Genomic DNA, 12,623 nt, shown 5'->3' on the forward strand with positions numbered 1-12,623 from the left:
TGTACCATCTTTAGATCAGTTCTGCAGTCACTCATAAATATGCTAAGAAGTACATGCCCTTTAAGTAGTAATGTAGTGGACAGTAAATGCACCCACACGACTGACAATTGGGTTGCAGCAACTAGCAACAAACTACCAATGCCAGCAACTATCCCATAAACCATTAACTGGCCACACACACAAAACTCAGGCCATGATTATATATATATTATATAGTTTACATTGGATTAAGTTATATAAATAAAAGATTTGCCAACAGTAGTTTGGCCATATGAGGATGCAACAAAGAGCACCACTCCTACCTGCACCCAGTGCTGCCATTTACCAGAATCCTCTCACACTGGAGTTTCTTCATCAGAAAGCCTAATGCAGGGATTGCAAGTTGTGGCCCCCACGGAGCATTATGGAGGATGCGCTTAACCTGCTTCAGTTACAAAAGCGCAAATACAATGTGTGCGGATAACAAAACAACTGTGTACATAAAACGTGGCTACTTTTGTGGGACACGGACAGACGCAGATGCTTAATTGTGGAAGATAGGAGCAGAAAACACGAGACGTGCAACGTAAGAATGTGCTATGTTAAACTTTAAAGGGCAAAAAAAAATAAAAAATAAGCATAAAAGAAAAATTAGGTTGACTTTTTTTACATGTATTAGATAGAGAGAGATAGATATGAGACTTATATTTTTTCTATCTATCTGTCTATCATCTCCATACTTTTTTTTTTATACCAAAACAAAAAAACTTTCAAACTTTAAAACCTATCTTAAAAACACAAATAAAACAAAATATGCAGACTTAGAACTTTAGAAACCAAAAACAAATAAAACAAAATATGCAGACTTAGAACTTTAGAAACCAAAAACAAATAAAAGCATTTTAAGTGTCAATGTAGAAACTTAAAAAGACAAAATCAGAATAAAGGAACACAAAGAGTTCAAATTAAAAAAAAAAAAAAAAAAAAGGACATGCACCCACTTTTTTTTGCATTGTTCAATGTTGCAGCTAGTGTACCTTAGCAGAAGATACAAAAGCTTACAAAGTGGATAAGGACTACACTAGCAGGTTCTTAACAAGGATGATCTATTTTAAAGGGCTATTCCCATCTGACATTTATCCACTGGATATGCCATAAATGTGATTCATGCGGGTGTCTGAGGTAGCACCCACCTCTCTCTAGAAGGGGGGCCCCCTGGCCTACCCATCCTGCCCTCTGCCTCCAGCCACTGACGAGGTGGCTGGGTTTTTCTGTAAGGCTGGGTTCACACGACCTATTTTCAGACGTAAACGAGGCGTATTATGGCTCGTTTTACGTCTGAAAATAGGGCTACAATACGTCGGCAAACATCTGCCCATTCATTTGAATGGGTTTGCCGACGTACTGTGCAGACGACCTGTCATTTACGCGTCGTCGTTTGACAGCTGTCAAACGACGACGCGTAAATGGACTGCCTCGGCAAAGAAGTGCAGGGCACTTCTTTGCAACGTAATTTGAGCCGTTCTTCATTGAAGTCAATGAAGAGCAGCTCAAGATTTTCGAGCGTCACAGACGCCTCGCATAATGCGAGGAGGAGCTTTTACGTCTGAAACGAGGCAGCTGTTTTCTCCTGAAAACAGTCTGTCTTTTCAGACGTAAAAGCCTCTCATCGTGTGCACATACCCTTACAGCAGAGCATGTCTTGCTAGGTGGTTTCCGGAACTCGCACAGAATTAAGTCTGAGTTCCGAAAACTGTAGCACAGCAAGTTACGCAGTTTCTGGAACACTGGAGTTACGGAAACCACGTAGCTCGCTGTACTACACCGTTTCTGTAACTTCTATTCACTACTATTGGAGTTATATAAACAGCATAGCAAAGCGCAATTGTCTGATGAGGTGGCCGTGTTTTCCAGAAACAGTCAGTGACTGGAGCCAAGCGACAGAACGTAGGACAGGAGTCAGAGGGCCCCATTCTAGAGATAGATGCGGGTCCCAGAGGTGGGACGGCATATACTAGCAATATGCCAATCACTTTGAGATGAAAAAAAATGACATGATTGCCAAAAAAAAACAAACAATAAAACAAAAAAGGTCATGATTTTAAACAAATATGCAGACTTCTATGCACCTATATTAGGGCGATCTATATATAATACAGGTCCATACATGCCCGGATCCTGTCTGACAGCGCGAGGCCTCATTCAGATGGATATACTGTATCAGTGTTTAACAGTCTGTATTCTCAATGTAACACCACAAGGGATCCCGTGTCCTAAGAACTGATCATACATTCAATCTGCCAATCAAAGAGGGTTTTACTCAATATGTATGGCTTGTTCTTTGAAGAAATTGCACATGGTAAAGAGCAGAAAAACACAATAAAACAGATCGGACAGGATTATTTTTAAACATCGAAGTCATTCGAGCATATATTGAGCCGTAAACTACCTGCAATACTGATGGGTAAATAGAGAGCTCAAAAACAAATCAGGTTTTTACGTGATGCTGCCTGGACTGTAAAGATGACAAAAATACTTAATTATTGAACAGTTTGACCCTGGATTTGCACAAGCGAAATGTATGTTCTGGATCACTATTTTCATCCTCTTTTGAAACCCAGCTGGCTTTCAATGGAGTCATATCTGGGGCTACAACATCACCATCCTGAAAGAAAAAAAAGGAGGGCAAGTTTCGTCTATTTGCAACAAGGAAATGTGTTTAAATCAATACACACACACACACACACACACACACACACACACACACACACAAGATATGTATTGTAGACGCACCCATATATTATTAAATAGGATGCAGTATATTACAATAAAGCAATAGTCTCTCAGAACAACGAGGCATTGACAACAGATGCACCCAAAACAGATTATGTTTATTGCATATTTTTTTTCCCCTTAAACTTCTTTTCATTATAGTCAACGTTCATCTCAGATCCCGAGTTTATTTAATCCGCTTTAATGACAGGGGCAGTTAGAGTGAGACATGTTAGGCGCAAGTTGGGCATTAATGACCTACCTACCAGAATTTGGATGAGATTTTTTTAAAGGCTTTGTACGCCTTTGAAAAAGTTTTTTTCTTTTTTTTAATAAAAATGTGTTTGTGTGTTTAGTGTTTAGTGCAACTTGCTAATTGCTTTTTATTAATGTTTATTAAAGAGGCTCTGTCACCAGATTTTGCAACCCTATCTGCTATTGCAGCAGATCGGCGCTGCAATGTAGATTACAGTAACGTTTTTATTTTTAAAAAATGAGCATTTTTGGCCAAGTTATGACCATTTTTGTATTTATGCAAATGAGGCTTGCAAAAGTCCAAGTGGGCGTGTTTAAAGTATAAGTCCAACTGGGCGTGTATTTTGTGCGTACATCGGGACGTTTTTACTACTTTTACTAGCTGGGCGTTCTGACGAGAAGTATCATCCACTTCTCTTCAGAACGCCCAGCTTCTGGCAGTGCAGACACAGCCGTGTTCTCGAGAGATCACGCTGTGACATCACTCACTTCCTGCCCCAGGTCCTGCATCGTGTCGGACGAGCGAGGACACATCGGCACCAGAGGCTACAGTTGATTCTGCAGCAGCATCTGCGTTTGCAGGTAAGTCGATGTAGCTACTTACCTGCAAACGCTGATGCTGCTGCAGAATCAAATGTAGCCTCTGGTGCCGATGTGGCCGACACGATGCAGGACCTGTGAGTGACGACACAGCGTGATCTCTCGAGAACACGGCTGTGTCTGCACTGACAGAAGCTGGGCGTTCTGAAGAGAAGTGGATGATACTTCTCGTCAGAACGCCCAGCTAGTAAAAGTAGTAAAAAGGCCCCGGTGTACGCACATAATACACGCCCAGTTGGACTTTTACTTTAAACACGCCCAGTTGGACTTTAGCAAGCCTCATTTGCATAAATACAAAAATGGTCATAACTTGGCCAAAAATGCTCGTTTTTTAAAAATAAAAACGTTACTGTAATCTACATTGCAGCGCCTATCTGCTGCAATAGCAGATAGGGGTTGCAAAATCTGGTGACAGAGCCTCTAACTTTTTGAGATGCAGCTGCTTTGTATCCTGTATCTGACGGGTTCAGTGTCAGCGGGTCCTGCGTGTATCTGATGCACAGGATCCTCCTGTTATCGATCACATCTAAGTTATGAACATATGTGATCGTTAACAGCTCGATCCTAGGCGTCAGACACACAGGACCCGCTGTCACTGAACTAGTCAGTCAGCTGATCTGATGGATAAAGGTTTCAGCACACGATACAGCCGCTCAGTATACAGAATACAAAGCAGCTGTATCTCAAAAAGTCAAACACAGTAATACATTTTTATTTTAAATTAAAAGACAGCTTTTCAAAAGTGTACGTAGCCTTTTAATGTCATCCACTTGCCTGCAAGTGTCTTCCGGACGCCCCTGGGTACAAAATCCGCTACGAGTGCAGGGGGCCTTAAGCACACTTCAGTGATATTCTTCAGAGTGCGATCAGTTTTTTTTAATGAATAGTACACTGACCCATTCATTTCTATGGGGCCATGCACGTATCAGTTTTGTTTTTTTGCATATCCGTGCGTCCAGCTCGGATATTATAGAACAGGTCCTAATCCAGTCCGTTTTTGCGGATCAGTCTCGGCCATTCTATCCAAACTATGGACCGCACACGGTAGCCATCTGTGTGCGGTCCCGTATTTTGTGGATCTGCGATTTACGGCTGTATAAAAGGTTCACGGATGTGTGCTTAAGGCATAAACCAGATGCCTGTTATCAAAAGGGAAGGCAATACTGGATTGAAAAAAAAGAAAAAAAAGGGAATAAAAAAATTTGAGAGCTTGATCGAATTCACCTTTTTATTATGAACATACAAAAATAAGTCTGCCTCAATTGAATGTAAAACGAAACAAACTTTACAAGAAGCTTAATTTGTACAGGTAGGTTTTAAGTCAGGGGGAATGTTACTATTCTTAATGATCTGGTAATGCATGGAAGGACCAGAGACAGAGAGACCAAAAAGTTCCACTGCAATCGCAGACCTGAGGTTTGGAGAAATCCCTGTTCATACACCACTGCACAAAATATCTCTTAGCAGCTTCCAAGCTCTTTTCATCTGTTTTCTTGCAATAGACGCGGATGATCTGCTCTGCAAATTTTTCTGGGAGAAGCTGTGAGACCTGATGGAGGTGTAGACACATAATTAATATCTTAAAAAAGACTAAAAAAAAACAAACAAAAAAACACACAATTTTTCCAGATAGCCAAGTGCAGAAAAACTATTTGATGTGAATGTCCTTGGATTCACAAGAGATAAAATGAGACTTGTCCACGGATTAATGATCCTGCGGAGACCATAAAGCACTATAAGCATAAAATGGTTATTTTTTTTTTTCCTTTATTATAATGATACCGTATATTCATACAAATACGAAAATCGGTAAGCATACATTGCAAGACAACATATAATATATCCATTCACTTAAGGAATCTTCAACACCAATTTCCTTCCTATACACCCGTAGGTGGATCCTGCTTGATCCATTTAAACAGAATAGTCTTATGTGCCCAATAATCTAGCTTTCTCCTCAAGTCCATATTCCCTAGTTAGTTCGTGGAATACTTTTAGTCCTTCTTTAAAGATCTGTCCTAATTTATATATCCCCTTGGGCTTCCAAAATGTATACTCCTTAGTAAAATAATCATCTCCCATATTTGTATTCCCCCATATAGGCGTACCACTATAGTGACCATCCGCTTCCAGTCTCTTAGCGACTACTTTCCAAACCATAGTGTACATATATAAAAGAGGGAAACTCAATCCTGTATCTTCTCCCCATTCCAGATTTTCAAGCATGTTATAATTCTGTCAGAATGGGAATCTATACCCTAGGGCCCTAACCCAAACATTACCAGTTTTTGTTTTAATAATCTTATTAACTTGCACAGCCAAAAAATAGTCTTTCAATGTTGGAATTTCCAAACTGCCCCTATCAACCGGCTTCCTCAGCTGTTCAAGTTTTATTGTATGACGTTTCCCCCTCCAGATATTTAAAGTAATCTTTTTAACTGCCCTTCCGGAATATGTTCTTTTGCATCAATCGGTAAGATAAAAGATTTTCCCCAGTTAATACCCACACCCAAAATTCGATCGAATTCATCAAATAGATTAAAGATAATCCCAATAGAATTGTGTACCCAAAAACAATAGAATATCATCTGCGAACAATGCTATTTTCTCTTCCTCCCTTCCATACCTATAATCCACCACTTCTGGGCTTTTTCTTATATAACTTGCCAATGGCTCAATTACTAGGTCAAAGAGCAAAGGGGATAGGAGACAGCCCTGTCTAGTTCCTCTTATCAACCTTAAATGGATCCGATATTGTCCCATTTATAGATATCCTTATATCCTTACCATTGTTCTAGTAAATAAAATTTTTATCCACTTTAGGAATTTTGGACGTATTGCTATATACCTCAATACATCCCACATAAAATCCCACTCAATAGAATCAAAGGCCTTGACTGCATCCAGCGACAATATTACGCTTTCCTCCGGATTGTCCGGCATCAGTTGAATATTCCGATATAATCTGGATAAATTATCCATTGTAGATCTACCCATCATAATACCAGCACGATCACTGTGGATTAGATCCTCCACTATTTCTTTTAATGTTGTTGCCAAAACGGTAGCCAAACTCTTAGCATCTGTATTCATGAACAATATTGGTCTATATGCTTCCAAAGATAATAGATCCTTTCCCTCTTTTGGAATAAGTATGATCATCGCTTTCCTCATAGACTCAGGTAAAAGACCAGCCTCAAAAGCTTCCTCATATATAACTAATAGTTCAGGCAACAAGATTTCCGAATATTTTTTTATAAATCTCAAATGGGAGCAAGTCCAAACCAGGGGCCTTTCCATCTGAAGATGCAGCCAATGCCTTTTCAAATTCCTCCACAGGGTAAACTACTCGCATTTATTGCATATCTAAAAAACAAGGCCGGTAAGTGTAACACCAGGGATCCGCTAAGAAACTTCTTAGGATATGCACCTCCATGTGTAAATTCAAGTTTCTAATCTAGACTGAAAAATCAATTGCTCTATGTTTTTCATTCTCTTCATTCACTTGCAGGCTGCACATTCCATTTTAATACAGGGCAGAGTATGAAGGAGGAAGTAAAGGGTTGTAGAAATTCTCCTAACGTCAGCTGAAGTGGATGAGCACGAAAAAAAAGATAGGGGAGAGGGAATAAATGGGAAGAGTAATGTGAGCTAGCACAAGATGACCGTGACCGGGCTGCAGCTCCACTGTATCTGTACCCTGGCAGACAAGGATACAACTGGTTAGTGAATTAAGAAGAAGAGGTCTGCTGCGCTAACAGCTGAGCTTTGAAGTGTAAGGCTTCACAAACACAAGAATCTAAGAGCACTGTAAAAGTTCTGTTCATCACTGAAGGTACACTTTAATCCTTATTTAAAGGGGTTGTCTCATGAAGACAACCCTTCTTCAAAGAGAAGCCGATGAAGGTTCTTACCCCCAGCGGGGAGCTGTTTTCGCTGGGGGAGCTGTAGCCAGCTACTCATTTCCCCTAAAGGGACCGCTGTATTCAGGGGCAAATTGTAAGGCAAATTTTTAATCAGTCTTACAGAGTGAGGTATATTTTAATTCAGGGGCACAGTGTGGGGCATTTAAATTCAGGATGCACTATGTATAGGGCATTGTTATTTTCAGGGGCACATTAGGAGGTTGTGCAGCAAAATCAAGGAGCAGAAGACATCTGTGTGGCCAATTCTGCGCAGACGAGTCGTGGCTGGGAGAAGTCATCATGAAGGTCTGGACCAGATGGAGAAAAAAAAGATAACTACTCCAGTCAGAGAAGACTTCACATTGTGAGTCGCTGGATGTAAAGGTTTATTCTGCCTCGGATTATTCAGTACTGTAATCACTGTATGGTCTGAAGCGATAATGGGTAGTATTATTGTTTTTCATAAAACAACTCCTCCCAGCATACCCTCACTATTGTTCAAGTCATATTGGAAACTGTAGTTTAACACGGTGTAAACTTTTTTGGCAGGAGTTAACCCGATTTTGCAATTGGTCTCTATACGGAGATTAGTTCTGCTACTGTGCGGTGTGGGGACGGGACTTAGCGATTGGAGGACAGAGGGAGTCCCCTCCCACAGTCTAACCGCTCAGATGCTGTGCTTGCTATTGACCGCGACTTCTGAGGGGTTATATGGCTGGGATCGGAATGATATTGGTACCCAGCCGGTGCAGGCAAGCGGCAGTTTTTTTTTTAAAACAGCTGGAACTGGCTGGTAGGGAGCTAAGGAGTTAATTAACCTTGATTGTGTTCGTGAATTTCTAAAGCTTTCAATTTGGTGGGGGGTGCCAGAAAAATGGAGATTTACTGCGGTGCGCAACTTACAACTCTGTGTTTAAAAACAACTAAATCGGCACAGCGTATCGATTAACGACACATACAGAGATGGAATACGGCACATACATCCCCATAGTGAACCGGTCCATTCACTATAGCGTACGCTGTCTGTGTGGGAACGGCGCATGCGCCGCTCCCAGACAGTCCAAAAGGTAGGTCTTCAGCCGAGCGACATCTGGCGCCATTTTCATGTGGACCAGAAGCCGCGGCCGGACAGTAAGAGGACTATTTCCGGTCGCGCTTCCGTCCATATGTTCAGAAGCAAGGACTAGGAGCGGAGGCAGCAGGTAAGTTTTGTTTGTGTATGTTCGTGTTATACTGTGTGATTACCACTGTATCTAATCCTCCTATACTGTGCATTCGCTCAAAAAATGGCGGAACACAGTGTAGGAGGTTTGAACATTCAACCCCCTCCTTTCTCCTGGCACTAGCCAGGATAAAGGTGGGGGCATTATGTGAGTACACTAGAGCGTGTATCTACACCAAATTTGCAGCATAAAGAAATGAGGTTGCTTTACTACATTGCAATGCTGCAATTTTGGGAATTGCTCCCTCTAGTGACCAGCACCTCGAAATGTTATAAATTAGAATCTAATTTATAATATTTCCGGACTTGTGAAAAAATTAAAAAAATTAGACCAATGTGTAACATTTATATACTAACAGTTTAACTAAAAAAAATAGATATATATATTTTTCTAGCGACAAATTCCCTTTAACTTCCCTAATATGGGGAAACACCAGACATAAATTAAAGGGGTTATCGGGGGACCAAAAGTTGCTTTGCATTCATCTTTTTATATAAAAAGAAGTCACTTACTAATATACGTTAATTAAAAATTTGGTACTAAATGGTGCCGTTCGAACCCGGTGAACTGTTCCTGGAGCTTTTCTAATAATGATGACGCGCAGACACAGCCCCACGTGACTGAGGGCTTGCTTCCTGTGCTGTTTTTGTCAGCATGTTATCAACGCATTACCGCAAGGGGCCATCACATTGCCTATTGCTGAAGTCCCCGAGCAGAGCATCAGCTAGTGCTTTGCTCAGAACTCCAGCACTGCTCCTGACATTTGGTCAGTGACTTCAGGGGTTTCCTATACCTGGAGTTCCCGAGCAGAGCATTAGCGAATGCTCTACCCAGGGACTCCAGCAATGCTGCCAACGTCACTGTCCATATATGGATAGTGTTGTCGGCAGCAGTACAGGAGTCCCCAGGCAGAGCATCAGCTGATACGCTGCTCGAGGACTCCAGCGATAGGAAACCCCTGAAGTCACTGTCCATATATGGACAGTGACGTCGGCAGCAGTACTGAATCATGTACCCCACATCCATTACTCTACGCGATACTCAAAATATGGTGATATATTGTTATCTGCAAAACTCATGAGCAAACGTTCAGTTTAACTATGTTCAGTTAAGTTTATACTAATTGTATCATCCTGACCTATGTTGTGCATCTTACATTTGTGTGGGAGTGTTGCTTCCGGTGTGACCGGACGCTCAATCTCTTATTCTAATATGTACGCATGATGTGATGACATTATTTCTTTACTGATGTACAAATTGCAACGTGTTTGTTGTTCAATAAAAAAAGTTTAAATATTTTTTTAAAATACTGACAAAAGTACTTCCGTGTAAAACTGGCCTAACTGGTCTACCCCTCCGCCTCCTTCCATTGTCTGTTCTGTTGATTCCCCCATGTTGGTTGCTATAAACGCCTGGGCCGTTGCCATTGTACTGGTCTTTCTCTAAACATTGTGGTTAATGTTAGCTTCTAGGATAATGGTGTTCCCAAACTACTAAATCTTAATGCACACAACCGTGTGTGCTGCCCGAGTCCTGTCCATGATCCAGGGAAACCTAGGACATGTTCTATCTTTCCACGGATCATACCGCTTAAAGAGGCTCTGTCACCAGATTTTGCAACCCCTATCTGCTATTGCAGCAGATAGGCGCTGCAATGTAGATTACAGTAACGTTTTTATTTTTAAAAAACGAGCATTTTTGGCCAAGTTATGACCATTTTCGTAGTTATGCAAATGAGGCTTGCAAAAGTACAACTGGGCGTGTTGAAAAGTAAAAGTACAACTGGGCGTGTATTATGTGCGTACATCGGGGCGTGTTTACTACTTTTACTAGCTGGGCGTTGTGTATAGAAGTGTCATCCACCTCTCACAACGCCCAGCTTCTGGCAGTGCAGACACAGCCGTGTTCTCCAGAGATCACGCTGTGATGTCACTCACAGGTCCTGCATCATGTCGGCACCAGAGGCTACAGATGATTCTGCAGCAGCATCGGCGTTTGCAGGTAAGTCGATGTAGCTACTTACCTGCAAATGCTGATGCTGCTGCAGAATCAACTGTAGCCTCTGGTGCCGACACGATGCAGGACCGGTGAGTGACGTCACAGTGCTGCACTGCCAGAAGCTGGGCGTTCTGAAGAGAAGTGGATGATACTTCTCATCAGAAAGCCCAGCTAGTAAAAGTAGTAAACACGCCCCGATGTACGCACATAATACACGCCCAGTTGTACTTTTACTTTTCAACACGCCCAGTTGTACTTTTGCAAGCCTCATTTGTATAACTACGAAAATGGTCATAACTTGGCCAAAAATGCTCGTTTTTTAAAAATAAAAACGTTACTGTAATCTACATTGCAGCGCCTATCTGCTGCAATAGCAGATAGGGGCTGCAAAATCTGGTGACAGAGCCTCTTTAAATCGACGGAAAAATAAAAACTTAAGGCTCTCAGAATTTGGTGACACAAAATTACATTTTTTACACTTCGTTTTTCCTTGTAAAAGTAGTAAAATATAGAAAAAAAAACTACATATATTTGGTATCGCCGTAATCGTATTGACCTGCAGAATAAAGTTAACATGTTGTTTTAATTGCACAGTGAATTCTGTAAAAACAAAGCGCAAATAAACAATGGAGGACTCGCTGTTTTTTTAATTTTCTACCCCACAAATATTTTTTTCCCCCGTTTCCGAGTACATTATATGGCACAATAAATGGCGCTACGAAATACTACAACTCGTCCTGCAAAAACCAAGCCCTCATAGTACTATATAGACGGAAAAATTAAAAAGTTATGACTTTTGGAAGGTGGGGGGAGGAAAAAACGAAAATGAAAATCTAAGTTATGTATGTTCAAAGTTGATCTAGATCAGATATACAGTTAGATTAGCTTAAATGGTTTGAAAAGTTAGTGTCTATTTAAGTAAATATTTCACAAGAGATCTGTTCACAACACTGTGGACCTTCATGTGATATGCTAAAATAAACATATGGAAGGAGAAAAAAAAAAAAAATATTTACTTACAGACTAATCAGTAAGCCAAAGCACAATCTCCAAACACAAAAAGGTCACAAGAGGTTTGTTCAGCTGATATAACAATGTAGTGCCCAAAAAAACAACAACCCCACAACTCATTTGAAGATCAAGTACACAAGTTAAAGCTATTCATGGGCACTATTAGCACTATTGCCTTGCTGCGCTCGGGGGACAAATCTAACCAAAGGAAACATTTATATGTAGTTTGCATGTTCTCCCCGTTGTCGTGGATTTCCTCCCGATACTTTTGTTTCCTTCCAAACTCCAAAAACATACTGATCAATTAATTAAAAATTTAGATTGTGAGCACCAATAGGGACCGATGTGAGTGATTTTACAATGTCTGTACTGTGTTGAATACCGTACGTTGCCGCTATATAAATGAATAAAATTACATTTAAAAGGAAAAGTCAAATCTTTGAGAAAGCTTAAGAAGACAAAGACTGGATTATGATTTTACCTGATCTTTTGTGATTTTTATAGCCTTCGTCAGATCAGTTTTGCAGTAAAATCGCACGTTATTGATTGGATTTTGCTCTTTCATTCCATAATCCATATGAATGACCTACAAAGATGAAGACTGTTAAACGGATACACGAAGGTGTGAAAAGTTAGAATGTACATATATCCTTTTAATCTGGCCATACACTTCGAAAAATTCAGTCGAACCCATCAATTTAGTCAGGATCAGATAACGATCTCATGTGTATGGGGGCCTCCCAACTGTCCTACAAGAGCATGTTGGATTTCACCATGGTGGATCCTTTGTTCCCACAGAAGATAGGCCATTGCCTGAGGTGTCTGGCAGTCCTTTATTTCCCTTTACTCATTGAAATAAACATGCACGATAGAAGCCGGT

The 12,623-nt window shown here is 40.8% G+C and overlaps 1 protein-coding gene across 1 annotated transcript in view; it reads right to left on the bottom strand.

Moving 5' to 3' along the window:
* Window positions 1-1,446: 1,446 nt before the first annotated feature.
* LOC142666767 (deoxynucleoside triphosphate triphosphohydrolase SAMHD1-like) overlaps window positions 1,447-12,623 on the bottom strand; it is a 45,443-nt gene continuing 34,266 nt past the window's right edge. Inside the window, exons 14-16 of the mRNA XM_075846951.1 lie at window positions 12,225-12,329; window positions 5,018-5,155; window positions 1,447-2,644 (exon numbers count right to left, since the gene is read on the bottom strand). Coding sequence (XP_075703066.1) covers window positions 2,516-2,644; window positions 5,018-5,155; window positions 12,225-12,329 — 372 coding nt within the window. The 3' untranslated portion in view covers window positions 1,447-2,515. The remainder of the gene's footprint in view (window positions 2,645-5,017; window positions 5,156-12,224; window positions 12,330-12,623) is intronic.

This window comes from Rhinoderma darwinii, chromosome 13 (genome assembly GCF_050947455.1).
Source record: "Rhinoderma darwinii isolate aRhiDar2 chromosome 13, aRhiDar2.hap1, whole genome shotgun sequence".
Lineage (NCBI taxonomy): Eukaryota > Metazoa > Chordata > Amphibia > Anura > Rhinodermatidae > Rhinoderma > Rhinoderma darwinii.